The 20,579-nt window shown below is 45.2% G+C and overlaps 1 protein-coding gene across 1 annotated transcript in view; it reads left to right on the top strand.

Moving 5' to 3' along the window:
- GPA33 (glycoprotein A33) overlaps window positions 1-20,579 on the top strand; it is a 49,314-nt gene that overhangs the window by 14,821 nt on the left and 13,914 nt on the right. The window contains exons 2-4 of the mRNA XM_069547952.1: window positions 2,455-2,609; window positions 6,260-6,476; window positions 15,794-15,946. Of these exons, the coding sequence (XP_069404053.1) occupies window positions 2,455-2,609; window positions 6,260-6,476; window positions 15,794-15,946 (525 nt within the window). The remainder of the gene's footprint in view (window positions 1-2,454; window positions 2,610-6,259; window positions 6,477-15,793; window positions 15,947-20,579) is intronic.

Here is a 20,579-nt window from a genome sequence, read left to right as displayed (position 1 = left end):
AAACATCAGAAGCCTCTGAGTTTATGACGGGAAGTTATTAAGAAGTTAAGCCAGATGTCTTTGTTGCCAGTAATGTCAGAACAAGAGGATACTGACTGAATCAGTAAGAAGGATTAGATTAGCTATGGAGGAGTCCCAATGATGGCTGTTGGCATGAAGTGCTTAAACATAGGATACATTCTCATCTAGGATTATGGAAAATGTAAGTCTTAGGACACAGGATTGGCCTTTAAAAATCCTTCCCAGGTTTACAAATAACATTTAAATAGCACTCTATATTTGTTCAAGATATTTTCCCTTTATGGGTTCTTCCTCCTCCATTCATTTCAATCTCTTCTCCCACTAACATAAAATGACTTTAACTCGCTGTTATTATGATCTTTAAAAGTGATCTATTCTTTTTAAATTAATTAACTTGTTTCTTTTTCGCTGCACTGAGTCTCCATCGCTGCTCTTGGGCGCCTCTCTAGCTGTGGCGCATGCGCTTCTTTCTGTGGAGGCTTCTCTAATCGCAGAGTATGGGCTTGGCGTGCACAGACTTAGTTGCCCCGCCATATGTGGGATCTTCTTGGACCAGGGACTGAACTCATATCCCCTGCATTGACAGGCAGATTCTTAACCATTGGACCACCAGGGAAGCCCCTTGATCTATTCTTTAGTTATAGTCATTAGTAATTATTATTTATTTACGATAGTTCACCCGTAATGATGGTGATGGTTTTTCTCGTGATTAACTTCTAATTAAGGATGCACCTCAACAAATGGCACCCCACTCCAGTATTCTTGCCTGGAGAATCCCATGGACAGAGGAGCCTTGTGGGCTATAGTCCATGGGTCACAGAGAGTTGGACACGACTGAGCGACTTCACTTCACTCAACAAAAGACTATGAGATGAGAAAGTAGAAGTTATTCAATATAAATATATATATATATATATATATATATTGAACACACATATGTAATGTAACTGTCATATATTAAGCACTGATTATGGGTCAGGAATCATTCTAAACAAAGTACACTTTTCATGTTATTTAATTTTCAAACAACCCATTTTTTCAAGCAAGGACTCTGGCACAGAGAGCTTAAGTAAGTTGCTCAAGGCTACACATTTCATAGATAAAGGAACTGGGATTGCAAAGGGGCATTCTAGCTCTGAAGCCTGTGCATTCAAACTCAGTGCTATGCTACTCATACAGGCACGCCGAATCTACACCCGCATGCAGAGCAGTTCGTCCTAAGGAAGACCTGAGGGCTGATCAAGCAGTTACTACATACAGAGGGACAGCACAGAAATGAGCAGGAAACACAGAGATGTTGTACCCATGGGAACCCAGCCCCTAACACAGAAACCAATAAGGAGGGTTATTGCTGATGGGCCCAAGTATGGACTTGCCCACCTGAGAAACAGCATAAAAATCAGCAGTTCAAAGGGCACCCAGACTATATGGGGAAGGAAATCCACTTACTAGAACTTCAGCCAAATGGGCATCACTCACACTGTAGTCACAGGCCCACTCAGATTCAAGGGGAGCGGACACAGACCCCAGGTCTTGATGGAGGAGAGTCAATGTCACATGGTAAGAATGTATGTGATGAGAGATGCTATTGTGACCACATTCTTTTTCTCACTGTTTGTTTGTTTTTTTTTTTTCCTGATAAACTTATATAGAATAAATGCTCCTGGGAGTACGCTAACCTAATCTTATTCAACGAATTTACCATATATAGTTCAGTTCAGTTCAGTTCAGTTCAGTCGCTCAGTCGTGTCTGACTCTTTGCGACCCCATGAATCACAGCACGCCAGGCCTCCCTGTCATCACCAACTCCCGGAGTTCACTCAGACTCGCGTCCATCGAGTCAGTGATGCCATCCAACCATCTCATCCTCGGTTGTCCCCTTCTCCTCCTGCCCCCAATCCCTCCCAGCATCGAAGTCTTTTCCAATGAGTCGACTCTTCACATGAGGTGGCCAAAGTACTGGAGTAAGCGCTCCATAAATGTGTATTAAATACTGAGTGAATTATCATCACAACAAAAAAAGATGGGGGGGGGGGAATATTTATTGAGTGTATTCTATATGCCAGGCATTAAGCAAAGCATTTACATGTTATCTTATTTAATTCTTTAAACAATTCTGAAAAGTATTAGTGTTCCTTTTTCTGGATGAGAACTGAGGCTTAGAGAAGTTTACACAATGCCTAAGAGGAGGGGTGGGGCTGAGGCTCAAAGCCAGGCTTTTGCCCACCACATAAGCCACTTAACTTTATTGAGATGCTGCAAGGGACAGGGTGAACCAAGGTATGCGTGTTTGTCTTCACCCGAGGCTTGCAGGAGAATAGCTGTTGTGCCAGGGCCAGGATCGCAGTTGCAGTGTGTTGAGCTGTGTTTGGAGGAGATCCAGTGGACAGTGAGTGGGTATGCCATGTCATTTACTTCCCACTTTCTTTCCAGTCTGGATGACTGTCCATGCCATCTTTGTGGAAACCCCAAAGGATGTTCTTCGGGCTGCAAGAGGGAAAAATGTTATCCTTCCATGCTCCTACCAAACTTCCTCCCCCAACCGAGAAGGATTTATCCAGTGGGACAAGCTTCTAAGGAGTCATACGGTAAGGATCCTTAAAACGCTGCTGCTGCTGCTGCTGCTGCTGCTGCTAAGTCGCTTCAGTCGTGTTCGACTCTGTGCGACCCCATAGACGGCAGCCCACCAGGCTCCCCCGTCCCTGGGATTCTCCAGGCAAGAACACTGGAGTGGGTTGCCATTTCCTTCTCCAATGCATGAAAGTGAAAAGTGAAAGCGACATCGCTCAGTCGTGTCTGACTCTTAGCAAGCCCATGGACTGCAGCCTACCAGCCTCCTCCGTCCATGGGATTCTCCAGGCAAGAGTGCTGGAGTGGGGTGCCATTGCCTTCTCCATGCATGTCTCTAGGTATATATTTATAAATACTATTGTAATTGTTTATAAATATGTATTCATATATAAGATAAATTATTTTAAAATGGAACTTTGGGGTCAAAGGCTATGTGAATTTAAAATTTTGATAAATGTCAAGTTGCCTTCTTTGTATGTCAGACCAATTTTCAGGTTCACCAGCAGTGCAGGCACTTATTTCTCTAATTCAGACTATTCTCAAACTATCTCATATTTGTGAATTTGATGAGCAGAAAAATATCTCATTATTGATCAAATTCACATTTCTTTAACTGTAAGGAAAGGAACGTCTATTCATAAGTTTTTTGGGGTTTAATTTTTTTTTTTCTTTTGCTGCACCAAGTGGCATATGGGATCTTAGTTCCCTAACCAAGGATCAAACCCTCACCCCCTGCAGTGGAAACAGTCTTAACCACTGACCACCAGAAAGTCCCTATTCGTAAATTTTAAAGTTACTTCTACTTTTAAAGTGCGAACATGCCTGGCATCAGATCCCTACCTATTCAGAGAGAAGGCATTAAGCTTTCCCCTGACATAGAAGGGATGGCCCAAGACACGCAAGTCCTAGAGCAGCAGGGCTGAGGAGTGAGGAGAGCAATTCTTGGCCCAAAGCGCCTTACTGTCTGTTGCCCAAGGGACCCTGATGGGCCAGAGTACCTGTCCTATCTGTTTCCAGAATCCCAGGAAAAAACCTAGAGAAGGCAGCTGCTGCCGTTAGCTTGCAGAAACTGAAGACATGTTCTCTCAGCAAACCAGACGTTAGGTCTCTGCCAGGCACCTAACAAAGATAAATTTATCTCTTTTGAGATAAATACTAAAGATCTTATGTTGATTGATCCCTTACTTCCTAAAGGATTTGAGGCAATCACATTGAGAGCAAGTAAGTTCAGTTCAGTTCAGTTGCTCAGTCATGTCCAGCTCTTTGTGACCCCATGGACTGCAGCACACCAGGCTTCCCTATCCCTCACCAACTCCTGGAGCTTGCTCAAACTCACGTTCATCGAGTTGGTGATGTCATCCAACCATCTCATCCTCTGTCATCCCCTTCTCCCGCCTTCAATCTTCCCCAGCCTAGGGCCTTTTCTAATGCTTCAGTTCTTTTCATCAGGTGGCCAAAGTACTGGAGCTTCAGCATCAGTCCTTCCAGTGAATATTCAGAACTGCTTTCTTTTAGGATTGACTGGTTGGATCTCCTTGCATTCCAAGGGACTCTCAAGAGTCTTCTCCAACACCACAGTTCAAAAGCATCAATTCTTTGGCGCTCAGCTTTCTTTATGTTTCACCTCGCACATCCATACACGACCACTGGAAAAACCATAGCCTTGACTAGACAGACATTTGTAGGCAAAGTAATGTCTCTGCTTTTTAACATGCTCTCTAGGTGTGAGAATACTCTGTGAGTTCTACCACAGCCCTATTTTTAATTTTAATTTGCTGTTACTTGAGAGCAAGTAAGAGTGCAGAGAAAAGGATTACATCTATGCCCTCAAGGAGATTATTGTGACAGGTACTAGCAAGAGTGGGAGATGACATGGGGGAGAGTCAAGGAAGGGGAAGCCTTAGGATAGCTGTAACCAGTAGGTCAGAAAAAGAGTTGAACTGAGAAAGACCAACATCCATACACTCATCCACGGTTCAAGACAGGCCCTCATCTCCTGCTTTCTTGCTCCTCCCTTTTTCAGCCAAGCTTCCCGAGAGTCATCTGTTCCTACCAGAGCTGTGGCATGTGACTGGGCGAATTATGCATCTGGGTACCCAGCCCGGGGGACCTGATCACCATTAGCTTGGCACAGACGTGTCTGTCCAACAACTAGAGCATCTTTTCCTGATCTGCATAAAGAGTACGTGCAGACCCTCAGACCTGACTCTTTTCCCTACCCAGCACGGTCTGCCTTCCTGCCCTAATACTCCACCAAAATCACCAGCAACTTCTCTTTTGTTAAATTTAGTGTGCTGCTTCTGTCTTCCTCTTATTTCATTTCTCCTAGCTTTTCTGACTGTCAACCACTTCCCCATCTCGGAATCTCCCCCTCTTGGCTTTCTTGACCTGCATATAGATTTCTCAGGAGTCAGGTAAGGTGGTCTGGTATTCCCATCTCTTTAAGAATTTCCCACAATTTGTTGTGATCCACACAGTCAAATGCTTTAGTGTAGTCAATAAAGCAGAAGTAGTTGTTTTTCTGGAACTCTCTTGCTTTTTCAATGATCCAACAGATTTTGGCAATTTGATCTAGGTTTTCTCTGCCTTTTCTAAATCCATCTTGAACATCTGGAAGTTCACAGTTCATGTACTGTTGAAACCTGACTTGGAGAATTTTGAGCTTTACTTTGCTACCGTGTGAGATGAGTGCAATTATGTGGTAGTTTGAGCACTCTTTAGCATTGCCTTTCTTTGAGACTGAAATGAAAACTGGCCTTTTCCAGTCCTGTGGCCACTGTCAAGTTTTCCAAATTTGCTGGCATATTGAGTGCAGCATTTTAGCAGCATCGTCTTTTAGAATTTGAAATAGCTCAACTGGAATTCTTTCACCTCCACTAGCTTTGCTTGTAGTGATGCTTCCTAAGGTCCATTTGGCTTTGCATTCCAAGATGTCTGGCTCTAGGTGACAGACCACCATCATGGTTATCTGGGTCATGAAGGTCTTTTTTTGTATAGTTCTTCTGTGTATTCTTGCCACCTCTTTTTATTTTCTCTTTCTGTTAGGCCATACCATTTCTGTCCTTTATTGTGCCCATCTTTGCATGAAATGTTCCCTTGGTATCTCTAATTTTCTTGAAGAGGTCTCTAGTCTTTCCCATTCTATTGTTTTCCTCTAATATTTTGTTCAAGATCATATAACTACTAAGTGCAGAGCTGGGATTTGAACAAGCAGTCTGGTTCAAAGTAGTGATCTTAGCTAGTACCATGTTTTATTTGATAAATGATGAGTATATTGATGAATAAACAAATTCCAAAGGTAAGAGTCAAATAAATAAAGGGGGGTTGCAAGCCATGGATGATTGCCCAACACAATGCCTGAGCATCTTATATACTCAATAAGTATTGCTTGACTGTGAGAACAGAACTAAAATGGAATAAGAGGTTCCATAGGTTACAAGAGGTGATAGCCTCTGGTATGAAGTGCCTGCCTGCCCCAGGCTTTTAGTACTATACATCATAAGAGGAATCCATGAATGGGCCCCATATGTGGAGCTCTTTGTTCTGCAGGGTCGGCTTGTCAGTACATCTGGGCCTGGGGACGGTGGGTGAAGGTAGGCAGGACAGGCTGCAGTATCGTGCCAGGGCCTTAGGCTGAAGACCAAGTGGTATTTCTTCTTCCTTCCAGGAAAGCGTGCTCATCTGGAAATTTGAGACCAAAGAATATATCTATGGTGAACTTTATCAGAATCGTGCTAGTGTATCAAACAACGCCGAGCAGTCAGATGCCTCCATCACCATCGACCAGTTGACCATGGATGACAACGGCACCTACGAGTGCTCTGTCTCGCTAATGTCAGATCTGGGTGGCGTCTCCAAGTCACGTGTCCATCTCTTGGTGCTTGGTGAGTGTCTCCTCCTTCCTGGGGTGATAGGAAGAGGCTGGGGAGGGTGGGGTGTGAGGAGGAGGCACCCTGCTGGCAAGATAAAACTGGAAGCAATGCCTGATGAAGAGCTAAGACTTCTCCCCTCATTGGTCTGTCCGGAGGCTTGGGGGGTCTGCTTCTCTCCCTGGAACCAAATACGACTCTGTCTGGGCACACAGCTCCCCAGGACAGAGGTCAAGGCTGATTTGGAGTGGTCCCTGGGGGTCAGCCCTGAAGATTCTGTCCATGCTCCATCCAGTGCTCTTTCCTTCACTCCAGCTCCTCTCTTTTTCATGGAAAACTTACTAAAAAGAAGAAAAATGGGAATCCTAGATCCTACTGGAAAGATTCTCACTGCCTTGCTGTGATGCTGAGGGCCAAATCATGATTCTTACATGTCAGGTATCTTTTCCAGCTCTAAATTCAGCTAATCAGTCGAAGTTCTTCACACCACCATCTCCCCAGATTTTGGCTCTAACACACCATTCTTCAGGTTCTATTGTTTCTGAAATGTGTCCCACAATAAGATTCTCTTTATACAAATAGCTCATTATTGCAGTTTATAATTTTGGAATGATTGGAACTATCACCTACTTTTAGAATCTTCATTTTGTAGATGAGGCCCAGAGAAAGCAGGCACCTGACTCAACGTCAGACAGCTGTTGGAAAAACTTTAGTGAGCCAGCCTGTGTCTACTCTAAGAAATGATCCCCACACTGGTGGGAAGCAATACTTTTTAGCCACACTTTAAACCAAAAAAATGGATCATGTTCCTCCATTTTACCCCCTTTACACTACATAGTGGGATTTTATTTTTAATTGCAAAAGGTGGCTGCCTGGGCTTTTGAATCATTATAGTGAGTTAAATGGAGAAAGCAATGGCACCCCACTCCAGTACTTTTGCCTGGAAAATCCCATGGACAGAGGAGCCTGGTAGGCTGCAGTCCATGGGGTTGCTAAGAGTTGGGCACACCTGATCGACTTCACTTTCATGCATTGGAGAAGGAAATGGTAACCCACTCCACTATTCTTGCCTGGAGAATCCCAGGGATGGGGGAGCCTGGTGGGCTGCCATCTATGGGGTCGCACAGAGTCGGACATGACTGAAGCGACTTAACAGCAGCAGCAGGAGCAGTGAGTTAAACAATAAAGGCCTGAATAAAGAATAACCATCTCCTCCTTGCACCCTAGGGCTAAAAAGGTGGCCAAGGCTAGTACCTGCATGCATTCTTCTAGACTCCTCTCCAAGTCCTTTCAACACACACACATACACACACATATTTCATTTTCCTTTCTTTCCTTTTCTTAAAAAAATAAATCTTATTATAAAGGGTTTTTGTAACTTTCTTTTTCTTAATATTTCATGTAAATTTCTCCAGATCATAACATACAAATATACCTATTAATATAATACACTCCCTTGCATGAATGTACTATGATTATTCCAGTGGCCCATACTGATGAGCATTCTCAAGCTGTTTCCATTTTTTTGTACAAACAATATATATGTATGTATAATATGTGTGCATATATGTATGTACATATATATGTATATGCATATTCCTGTGTTATCTTTGTTTCTGTTGGATAGATTCTTAAAAGTAGGATTTCTATTACTCAACATCATTAGGCATCAAGGAAAAGAAATTTAAAAAGAAGGATTTCTAGGTCAAAGACTTTGCCTTCATTAAAAGTTATTCCATACTGGCAAATTACTTTCTCCAAACCAACTTTCTATTGCCATGAACATTATGTGACCATGCTTGTTTTCCTATATTCTTACCAGAACTGAATATTATCAATCTTAATTTTTCTGTGAAAGTGTAAGTCGCTCAGTCGTATTCAACTCTTTGTGACCCCATGGAATTCCATGGAATTCTCCAAGCCAGAATGCTGAAGTGGGTAGCTTCTCCAGGGGATCTTCCCAACCCAGGGATCGAACCCAGGGCTCCCATACTGCAGGCCGATTCTTTACCAGTTGAGCCACAAGGGAAGCTTCAGTCAGTTCAGTTCAGTCGCTCAGTCATGTCCGACTCTTTGCAACCCCATGAATCGCAGCATGCCAGGCTTCCCTGTCCATCACCAACTCCTGGAGTTCACTCAAATTCATATCCATCGAGTCGGTGATGCCATCCAGCCATCTCTTAATTTTTTATAAATTTTGTTAATTGACTAGGTGAAAAAAAAAATCTGTTCAGTTCCAGTTTCACATCCATGCTAAGTCACTTCAGTTGTGTCTGACTCTTTGCGACCCTATGGACCATAGCCCACCAGGCTCCTCTGTTCATGGGAGGGTTCTCCAGGCAAGAACACTGGAGTGGGTTGCCACACCTGCTCCAGGGATACTCCCAACCCAGGGATCCGACTCTCATCTGTTACGTCTTCTGCATTGGCAGGCAGGTTCTTTACCACCAGCACCACCTAGGAAGCCCGGATAAGCTTCACATCTCTCCTTAACTTGGCGCTGAGCACCTAAGGCAAGGAGAGCAGCAGTGGATTAAAGGCTGGGTCTGTTTCCTTGTTCTCCTTAGTCCACTTCCTCCCACTCTCACTTCTGTGACTCTGAGGTCATGGCCGAGTGTTAAAGGGGAAAGCAAAGCCGGGATTACCTAGCCAGGCCACTTACCATCTTCTCTTGCTATCCCATGATCCCAATCAGAGCAGACATCCCACTACTGTTCCTTTTGTGGGGTGCGTGAGAGAGTTCCTCAGCACTGGCCCCCACCAAGGGGTCCACCTGACACATGTATTTTGCACACCTGCAGGCCAGATTTTCACATCTTTCACCCTTCTCCACCTTCCCCTGATTATGGTAACTTGCTGTTACTCTTCACGGTCCACTCTGGGCTCCCCTTGACCCAGCCAACAGCTCTCTGGGACCAAATCCTTTCAGTGTGACAGGAACATGCCTCCGTCTTTATTCTGCTAAACCCTGCACCTGGAAGGGCAGATCCTTCTCACTGTTGCATGTTCCCCTCACCTTGCCATTGCAGTCTGCTCCAGCCAGCTTCTCTGAGCAAGCGGTAGGACCTGAATGTGACCCCAGATGGTTCCTCAGATACCCAAGGACATCTATAAAGCCCTTCCATCATCATGTTCCAGGAGTAAACTGTAGGAACTTACTGATTCCTTACAAGTCTCAGAGACAAGTGAGAGATGCCAGTTCCCAACAGTAGACAACCGCTCTCTCCACATGGTATTGTGCGGTTCCTCCCTGGCTGGGAATGAGATGCGGGGGAATACCTCCTTCCTCTCCACCAAGAGAAGGAGGAGAAATGCTCATGGTCCCTATTTCTGACAATCTTCTTTAAAGAAATCTCTCTAGTCTTCTCTTAAACGGGAAGGAGGAGGGCAACTGATAATTAGAGAGTTCACTCCTGGGAAAGTCACTCCTCTCCTCAGCACTGAGGATGCTAACCATTCAGAGCCTCAACTTGAAGATTTTAGTGGACACTCTGAGACACAGGAGAAGTCCCCTCCATATCCCATTGATGTTTTTTGCTCTGGATTTGGGGACTCTTGTCTTGTACAAGATCTCTCACACCACCTTTGTGGTTATAAAAATGAACTTAATGTTCTTTTCTTATGTCTGTAAGTCTTGTTTTTTACCCTTAGATCTTTGTTTCATCAGGAATTTATTTTTGAACACAGGATACTAAGAGTCTTTGTTTTCTTCCAAATGAATAGCCAATTACATCAACATCATTTATTATACCAAAGAAACAATGATTTTCCCACTGGAATGCCAGGTTTATCGCATGTTAAATTGCTACATATACACAGCTGTTTTTTACTCCTTATTTCATTTGTTCTCCTTTTGATTATTCCTATGCCAATATCGCGTTGTGATTATTGTATGTCTATAGTCTGTGTTGAGATACAAACACACATGCACACATACTTATTTAGTTATCAGTATTTGTGTGCATGGCTTTTAAAATCTGGCACTATGTAATATCTTCTCTTACTAAACTTTTCCAAATCAGTTTTACACATTTATTCTTTCATGTTAATATTAAAATCACATTGTTATGTTTACAAAAAGTTGGTTGGAATTATGTTCAATTTACATATTAATTTGCAATGGAATGACATTTTAATGATATAAGGAAGACGATATATCAGATTTTCTGACCTATATTGGCGAATCTATAGTGACTGGATTCCAGGCTTTCTGTGGCCAAATAAAGACTAATGTGTTTACTTAGTTGTGTAAGAGGAGGGCAGGAAACTGCACCCATTCCATCGAACTAAATACCCAGTCTCTGTGTCCTCCTGCTCTGCAAAACCAAGGGGATCCTCTTAAATGGAGGGAAAACTGCCATCAAATTGCAATGACCTTTGCCTGTATCAGTCAGTTCAATGGCTCAGTCGTGTCCTACTCTTTGTGACCCCATGAATTGCAGCACGCCAGGCCTCCCTGTCCATCACCAACTCCCGGAGCTTACTCAAACTCATGTCCATCAACTCAGTGATGCCATCCAGCCATCTCATCCTCTGTCGTCCCCTTCTCCTCCGGCCTTGAATCTTTCCTAGCATCAGGGTTTTTCAGATGAGTTAGCTCTTCGCATCAGATGGCCAAAGTATTGGAGTTTCAACTTCAGCATCAGCCCTTCCAATGAATATTTAGGACTGATTTCCTTTAGGATGGACAGGTTGCATCTCCTTGAAGTCCAAGGGACTCTCAAGAGTCTTCTCCAACACCACAGTTCAAAAGCGTCAATTCTTTGGTGTTCAACCTTGTTTATGGTCCAACTTTCACATCCCTACACGACTACTGGAGAAACCATAGCCTTGACGAGACAGACCTTTGTTGGCAAAGTAATGTCTCTGCTTTTGAATATGCTGTCTAGGTTGGTCATAACTTTCCTTCCAAGGAGTAAGCGTCCGTTCATTAGATAACACCAAATTCACAACCATAACAACTATCCTTTTTTGAGCTTCTGTTTGCTATGTGCCAGGCATCTCAGTAAGTCCTCTACAGATATGATCTCATTTCATCTTTGCAATACATCTGTGCCAGTGGGTATTAACACTCATATTTGATAGAAGGGAACACTGAGACCCAAGCAGTTAAGTGACCACTAGAGAGTGTCCAAGCTTTGATGGAAACAGGGATTTGATGCTCAAATCCCTTCACTGTTCCCAACCATCAAGCCTTCCAGTTTTGGGTGATTCCCAAACTCTTCATGGCTGACAACTTCTCGGCACACCCTTTCTTTCACTCTGTGGCAGATGTAAGCTGCCAATTATGTTTTATGGTGTCATTGCATTAACTTGTGTCTTGCCCTTCCTGTGCCCATGCTAATGAAAGAAGGTTGGAGAGGCAGAGCAGTGCCAGCCATGGATGTGCCCACTGTCCACAGGACATGCCCATTTGGAAGCGTCACTCACTGAAAACTGAGCTTCTGTAACTGCTCTTCCACACTGAAGGTCTTAACCGAGGTCTGGGACACTGAAGCGCCATAGCCCTCTGAGTACATGGATATTTCTTTCAAGGTTTTCACGGGGAGCTTTGATGGTCTTAGAGCTGTAGGAACACCTCTCCTAATCTCCTGGACGAGGCTGACACCATCACATTTTATTATCTGACGGCATTTTTACAGCTGTGTTTCGGTTGACCCAGACCAGGTGGAGCGCTGTGATGTGTTTTTCTCCTGGCCTCGTGGAATCAAGAGTCTGCCTGTTTGTGAAGAGCTCCTCGTGCCAAAATCTCTAGTGCAGCAGACTGTTAGAAAGAAGCCTGTTTCTGCTCTGCCGGACTGTTATTGTTCTCCCGCTCCAAGGACCTTAGTCCTGACGCAAATAAACATATAGCTGTGTTTGGTGACCCCTTGCCTCTTAAAAATATACGAATTTAAAGAAAGATGAAACAAAAAAAGACAAACATTCACATATATCATTGGGTTTTATTTCTCCATGTTTTCTTCCAGTTCCTATCCACATACTTATTTCTGTACATAACTGAATTTGTAACCTAACCATAGGAACTTTTCTCATTTCATATCATTACATGCTGTCTTAGCACTTGCTGCTCTTTGAGCTTCATGCCACTTCAGCAAGGGAATGCTGAGTCCTCTGTCCCAGAACTGGACGCTGTTTCCAATTTAAGCTATTATAATTAATGTTGCATTAAACCGTTTTGTGTTCACAGCACTTAATTTTATCTGCATTAGCTCCCGAGAGAGATATTACTCAGCCAGGGAAATGAGCATTTTCCTCCAGCTTCTCTTCTGCACTGTCTGCCCTTCCTCACCCCCTTCCCTTATCCTGGTTCACCCCCAGCTGAGTCCCTCACTCTGCTCCACCTGGCCCTTCTCTGGCTGATTCTGGCTCCTCTGGCTTCCGTATTTAACGGCTTTGGTTTTCTTCTGGCAGCAAGCTGGTTTCAGGCAGGGCTGCTGCTGCTAAGTCGCTTCAGTTGTGTCTGACTCTGTGCGACCCCATAGATGGCAGCCCACCAGGCTCCCCCGTCCCTGGGATTCTCCAGGCAAGAACACTGGAGTGGGTTGCCATTTCCTTCTCCAATGCAGGAAAGTGAAAAGTGAAAGTGAAATCGCTCAGTCGTATCTGACTCTCAACGACCCCATGGACTGCAGCCTACCAGGCTCCTCCGTCCATAGGATTTTCCAGGCAAGAGTACTGGAGTGGGCTGCCATTGCCAGGCAGGGCAGCAGGGCCCAATTCAAGTGTGAATGAATGACCGGATTTCCCCCCCTCTCTTCTCTTAGAACCAGCTGCTCTTATGAGACGAATTAGTTAAACTCGAAGAGCAAAGACTACAAATTTAATCTGAGATTATGAAACTCGGTGAAAAGACTGTTTTGCTTTAGAAAGATAATTGGTACTATATATTAAGTAAACCCAGGAAAAAAGATTTTTACAAGTTTTATTTCCAAATGGTTTGCTGCTGGGCTGATTTTAGGCAGAACAGCTTTTGAATTAAATGGGGTCGTCCATTCAGGCTGCGTGACCTCACAGTAAACTGAAGCGAGCACGGAGCTTCCGGAAGGTGGGGAACCGTCTTGGTCACCAAGGGGCAGTCACCTGGCCAGGGGACCCGGGACCTGGCGAAGCCGAGCAGGACTGATCGTCTTCCCGGCCTTTGGCGCCCCCTGACGTCTGCAGCGGGAGTCGCAGGCTTTGGAGAGGCCTGGACCCGCTCCCTCCCATCACTCCGCCCTCTATAAATATTCAGGCGAAATCGACAATCTATTTAGGAGCTGGGACGCGCCAACTGAGAATCCAAGATCTACAAGAGTCCTACAACCCCCCTCAGCGGGTGGAACGGCTGTTTGAACTAGATCTGTATGATTCTAGGTCCTAGCTGTTTTTGATGGTGAGGGCTGCGGAGGGGAGCTTCCGGGAGGGGCTGGACGGAGTGGGGGCTGGCGGTGCCTAGGATGAGCTGAGGTGGGAAAGTAGTTTGAGGGCTGTGGCTTAGGGCCTGGGGAAAAGACCCTGACACATTCCTCCATAACGTGGGTCTCCTAGGAAGTGGTTGGTCCCTTGTTTGCCGTTATTTCTACTGGTGCCTTTAGAGTGGATTAGGGATTTGTTTTTAATAATTTTCCCTCAGCAAATGGTGGCGTAAGAAAGCTAGTCACTGGATATGTTCAGCATATGCTGGCTACTAGTCATGCACCCTTAGCATGGTTCTGAGTCAGTGAGAGACTTCGAAGGTGGTGTTGTATTTGTGGCCAGTCTCTTTTGTGGAATAAAAGGTGAGGATCCTGTTAAAGGAGTACCTGGGAGCAAGGGTGAGAGTTTCTATTGGTAGGGAGGGATGTTCCTGGACCTCCGGAGAGCTCAAGACACGAAGCCTGGGTCATGAACAGCTCTGACCAGGAGCCAGTCTCCTCAGAAGTGATGCTCTCTTTCTCTGTCCTGCAGATACCTGCGGGCTGGGCCAGCAGGGAGGGCAGAGAGCTGTTTGTGAGAGTAGCCCATGGGTAGCAGCCTTTTCCTCCCCAGGCTGCTTCAGTCCCCGGGGTCTGGGCATGGATACCTGAGTCCTGTTCTTGAACCTAAGGCCTTTTAGGTTTAGGGACTAACTGACTAGGGTGGCAATGGGAAATGCCTTTGATTTGCCCCATGCTGCTCCATGCCTGACTGCCCCTCACCAAGACAACAGGAAATGAGGGGACACACCCAGCAACCACCTGCCTTTGTCGGACAGCAAATACCAGAGCAGATATGAAGCTAGAGGGGAGAGGTGCCTCCTGGATAGCCTCTCCCAGCAGCCCTGGGCCGAGCGGAGACTGGAATTCAGCCTCCACGCCCAGTGAGTGTGCGCCTGTGCAGTCTACACTGTAGAAAGGGCATCATTGTTTACTGGGGCAAGCAAGCCATCCAAGGGGGCATGTAAAGAAAGAAGCAGGTTGGACAGGCCTGCCACTGAGGAATTCAGTAACAGTACTTTCCACTTGTGTCCTCTTCCTCCCACCAAAAATGACACTGCCTGGAGTCTTCTTGCCTCAGGGCCTTTGCACAGGCTGCTCCCTCGGGCTGGAGTGCCATCCCTCTCTTTCTCCACCCCTCCCAGCACCTCCACTACTGGCTTCATGACTAAGTCAGTGTCCCTTGTCATGCCTTTCCTGTCTCAGCATTGTTGCGTCCTGCCTGGTCATTTTTTTTTTTTTTTTTTTTTTGCCCCCACTGGATTCCTTAAACACAAAAACTCACACACTCTGTTATCTCCATGCCCAGCAGAGTCAGGTATACAGTATTTTTATAGAACAAACCACTGTACGCAGTGGTGTTATAACTTACAGTGTTGAGTGAACAACCCTAGCTTAAGGTCTTCAGGAATTCTAAGCGATCAGGTTAGGCTGTGCATTGAGGGTGGGTGGCCTGCTGGTTTTCGCAGCCTTCTTTCTGTGGACTTCTTTCGTGTGTGTCTGTTCCTTCCTACCCCCTCCATCAGCTCAGCCCTCATTCTCTACCCTGCACATAATCCCGCTGCTGCCAGGGGGCTCTTCCATCACCCAGTCACTTGTGGTAATTCCATTTCATCAGCAAAGCACCGGAAGAGCTCTGCTTAACTGAAGGGAACATTCCTAAGAAGTTAGCATTGAAGGGTTTCAGAGAGAGAGGCTTTCACTGAAACCAAGGGTAGGCAAACTACAGCCAAATCCAGCCTGCAGACTGTTTTCTATGCTGTGCGAGCTAAGAATGGTTTTTACCTTTCTTTGCCTGTGAACAAACAAGGCAGTTCATGTGTGTTGGGGTGAGGGAGTGGCTGTCACCAAACCCCAACTAATTCCTGGCTTCTCTCTGGCTCTTCCCCTGTGTAGTGCCGCCCTCCAAGCCAGACTGCGGCATCCAGGGAGAGACTGTCATTGGGAACGACATCCAGCTGACCTGCCAATCAAAGGAGGGCTCCCCAGCCCCTCAGTACAGCTGGAAGAGCTACAATGTCCTGCACCAAGAGCGTCAAGTAACACCAGGTAAAAAGGTCTGCAAGGAAGGCCAGTCCCCCACATTGAGGTGCCACTGATGTGATTAGCACTGCCAGAGGAGACCCTGGGCTGACCAGTCAGATGCCCCTGAAGGCTGCCTCTCCCCCCTGTATTTTGCACTGGATTACCTTGGACCATCTCTCTAAGCAGCATTTTTCCCATTATAGTGCCCACCTCATAGGTTATTGTGACAAATAATAACATCGTACATTTTACTTGTTTTCTTTATTCCCCATAACTTAATTCTCTCGAGTAAGCATGTATCAGTAACCAGTGCTGCACAAGTGCTGGTGGGAGTTTAATTTTGATTATGATTATGTCTTAAAGTATGCATTTGAGTCCTCAAGTCTAACTCTGTGGCTCCACTTAAGGACAGAGAAGTTTCTATTTCCATCCCTTATCTAGGCAGATATATCTCGGATTGCCCTGGTTCCCACCCCAAACTCAACCCTATTATATGGTCCCACCCACTACACAACTGGGTCTGCTATGAGGTTCCCACATTCTCAGGAAGGAAATGGTAGGTTCTGCAGTGGTTGCCAGGAGACTGGTTTTGTACCAGGCAGTTTGGTATTTGACCTTTCGATCAGGAAACAAACTGGAAAGAAAAAAGGAGCTGTATAAACATCCCGCTGCCATTACCTTGGAGTCAACCGATGTGGGAAAACCCCAGTGGAATCCCTGGGCCCTATTTCCACCAGCTGCTTAGCCAGCTGCACCCACCACTCCTGAAGATCAAGAAAGACAAGGTCTGGAAAGTCCCATTGGATTAAGTTCTGGGAAGACTTTCTATCCAGTGTGGGTGGAAAGGAAGCGAGTGGTGGAGCAGTGGGTATAGACAACAGGTCTGAGGAGATGAGACGGGAGAGCGGGTCCCACCACGTGAGGGTGCAGACAGGGGCTCCCGCCAAAGAGGACTTAAGCTCTCTATACCATTCATTTGTTTGGGGGTAAAACAACAACTTCTGAAAAGTTAAAAAAAAAAAAAAGAATTAGTAGAACCCGCTCTATTGAACATAAAATAGAAGATGTGTTATGGATTTCAACAAAATTCTGGATTTGTTTACATATTTCTAGCTGGCAAGTTTTTACTGAGTGTGTCAAAACTGGTTGGCAGCTCTCCTCTGGCTGTATGGCCTCCTGTCTCTGGGCTGTGAACAGCGCAGGGACTCCATAAATGGTCACAGGTCAGCCACAGACGCTAGTTGATCCGGCCTTCCAGCAGAGTGTGTACAGCAGAGGGCTGCATGAGTACAACATGCTCAGTCACTCAGCTGATTCTTTGTGACCCCATGAACTCTAGCCTGCCAGACTCCCCTGTCCATGGAATCTTCTAGGCAAGAATACTGGAGTGGGCTGCCATTTCCTTCTCCAGGGGATCTTCCTGATCCAGGGACCAAACCTGTGTCTCTTACATCTCCTGCATTGGCAGGAAGATTCTTTACTACTGACCCACCTGTCAGTGAAGCTAGCAGAGGGTAACAAGATGGGAAATGCTGCCATAGTTTGTATCCAGTGATGCTAGAACCCAGAGGGGCCAAAGAAGGTTTCTTCAAGGAGGGGGAACTTGAACAGGCAGGAGAGCATGGTGGTTAGGCGCATGCATGGGCTTGAATCCTGGCTTGTTAGCTGTGTGATCTTGGCAAGTTAGTCTCTCTGTGCCTTCATTTGTACATCTGTAAAATGGGCATAAAATTAGTATTTATTTCATAGGGATATAGTGAAGATTTTTTTTGGCTTCTCTTTGCAGCATGTGAGATCTTAGTTCCTCAACCAGGGATCGAACCCATGCCCCTTGCATTGGGAGTGTGGAGTTAGGGAAGTCCTCTTGTGAAGTTTAAATAAAAGTACATATGAAGTGCTGAGAGCAAGTGCCTGGTAGAATGATCAGCTGTTATCTGAGCTGGTTCCTTAAGAATGAGTAGGCCAAGCATGGAGAAAGCTTAGGAACTGTGCATGCAGGAAGGATGGGAGGTACCACTGAAGAGAAGCTGAGATGAGAGATGATATAGGGCCTGCGCATTGGACTAGGGAGGCTGGCCTCTGCCCTGGAGGATGTGGGGACCCTACTCACAGCTCTCCTGCCTCCATTAGGAAAGATTTCTCTGCTTGTTAGAAGCCAAAGCTCAGTTTTTCAATGATCCAAAACATGAGGGCCATAAAAGAGGTTAAATGGAGATTGCTTAGTTACTTTGGAAAAGATTTATTCTGCCTCTAGTTAAGAATTACTCGGAGTCAGAATTGGGATTTGACAGTGACCAAAAAAAGCATCTGGAGGGTGGTGCGGGTTGGGCGTTGTTCTTAAAGACTTTGGCTCTGCCTTGCCTCCTGGAGCCCTAGGGAGTCTATCGTGTCATCTTCTGTGGGTCAGTTGAAACCCATTTCTGACTTTTAAAATATTTTAAAACAACCCATAGTGGTCAATCTGGGGAGCAGAGTTCCTCAACCCTCCTACATCTAAAGAGAGAATTCTCAACATTGGAGATTGTTTCCTTTAACTTAGATCAGTGGGAGTAAGTCAGCAGTAAAAGGACAGGGAATCTGGAATCAACAAATGAAGGTTTGAGTCTAGCTTCTTCTGTCACTCATGGCCTCTCAGACCCTTAGTATCTTCAGCTGCAAGATTGGGATGGTCGTCATACAGCCTTCCCCAAAGACTGGGGGTAAGAGGCGATCACGTGTGTGATACCTCTGAACATCCTTGTGAACCCTGTCAGTCAGCTGAGTTTCATGCACTGAAGGAATAGGAATCTGGGTAGCAAGGAAGGCGGGGGAAGTAATTCTAGGGGCGGGAGCACTTTAGGGGAGGATGTTCTGAAGGGTGGGCTTCCCAGGTGGTTCAGTGAGAAAAGAACCCACCTGCCGATGCAAGAGACGCAGGGGACCCGGGTTCGATCCCTGGGTCAGGAAGATCCCTGGAGACAGAAATGGCGACCCACTCCAGTGTTCTTGCCTGGAGAAGCTCATGGACAGAGGAGGCGGGTGGGTTACAGTCCATGGAGTCCCAGAGTCGGACACGATTGGGCACCCTGAGCACTCACTCCCACGTACGTTCTGAAGGGCGGCATGGACATTGCTCCCAGCAGCCAGGGAAGATCTTGAAGGCAGCTTGAGCTTGTTGACAAACCACGGGATCAGGGAGATGCTGGGGTAGTGGGCAGAAAAGTTAAACCTTGTCAATTTGGCGTCAGTGTCTCTTACTGACCTGGGCTGCTCTGGAGGGAAACCTCTCCCTAGCTGCAGCAGAGGGAGTGTGGAAACCCTTCTGTCCTATGTGTTCCCCTTCTTGACCACAAGGTGTCATTGCAGAAGAAACATTCATTTTGGCCAGATTTCAAGAACGATTGGGTCCTTTTCAGAGGGAAAGGGGCTTGGGAGCTCCAAATCAGAATCAAAACAGGTCTTGTGGCAATGTGTGTGCACTGGTTAATCCGAAAGTAGCTTCTCATGTCCATTGTTTGTTTTGAGAGACTGAGGAAGGAAAGTGCTGACTCTGGCCTAGGCTGCCACATGTTCCCGACCCTAAACAGGGCCAGGAGTGCCAAGTTGGGCTCCAATAAATGGAAAGAGTCTGGCAAGAGCCTGAGGTCTTCCACCTTGATCTGTCTGAAATGTGCTGGGCACATTTAACACATAGACTGAGTTTCCCGTTCTAAAATAGTGGGACTCTGTTAAGGGCCATGCAGCCCTGAAACATGTCCAGGTTCATAGGATATTTCTCAGAATGGTTTTGTGTTCCTTCAAGATGCCTCTTAAAAATATAAAAATCCAATTGGCTTAGAAAACAAGGCCATTAATACCATAACCCCATGTTAGAGGTGTCCAGTGCTATTAGCACATCAGAAACTCTAACTCATGCTGAACTTGCTTTGGTCATAAACCCTTTCTTACTTTCATATGTTAATATCACATGTAAACAGTGTTCCAGAAAAATTGCCAAGGTATGAAATTCTAGGATGGAAATAGCATGTTACAGAGAATGAGTAACCAGAGACTACCATGCTGAGTTTCAGGGGATGAATCTGGAGAAAGTATATATGAAAGGATTGGAAGAAAATAATCTCAAATCAAAGTGCTATTACTTCCAGCTGGTGAGATTATGAACGATTTTTATTTTGTTCTCTGCTCTTTGTAGAGGCCTCCTCAGACCCTTCAGATGAGATTAAGATATAACAGGGCTCCCATTATGAGCTCCAACCACTCTGTAATCACCATTGCCTTATGTCTGTTCTCCCTTACATACACCAAAGGATAGGGACCCTCTTCATCTTGTTTTGAAGTGATGTGATGAGCATAGCAAGATTTTCTCGATTAGACTAAATCAAAGTGATAATTTTATGTCATAAATTCTTGTATATTATGTACATGGTATTGTAATGAGCATAATGTAATATAAGTTTTATAATGAGCACTTATTGCTTGTATATCTTATTCTTTCTTTAAAAAAATTTTTATTTATATTGGAGTATAGTTGATTTAAAATGTGTCAGTTTCAGAATGATTCAGTTATACATATACATATATCTATTCTTTTTCAGGTTCTTTTCCCATTTACGTTATTGTGCTATACTATAGGTTTTTGTTGACTATCTTATATATAGTAGTGTGTTTATGTTAATCT

This window comes from Ovis canadensis, chromosome 1 (genome assembly GCF_042477335.2).
Source record: "Ovis canadensis isolate MfBH-ARS-UI-01 breed Bighorn chromosome 1, ARS-UI_OviCan_v2, whole genome shotgun sequence".
NCBI lineage: Eukaryota > Metazoa > Chordata > Mammalia > Artiodactyla > Bovidae > Ovis > Ovis canadensis.
This window is presented reverse-complemented; position numbering and strand designations above follow the sequence as displayed.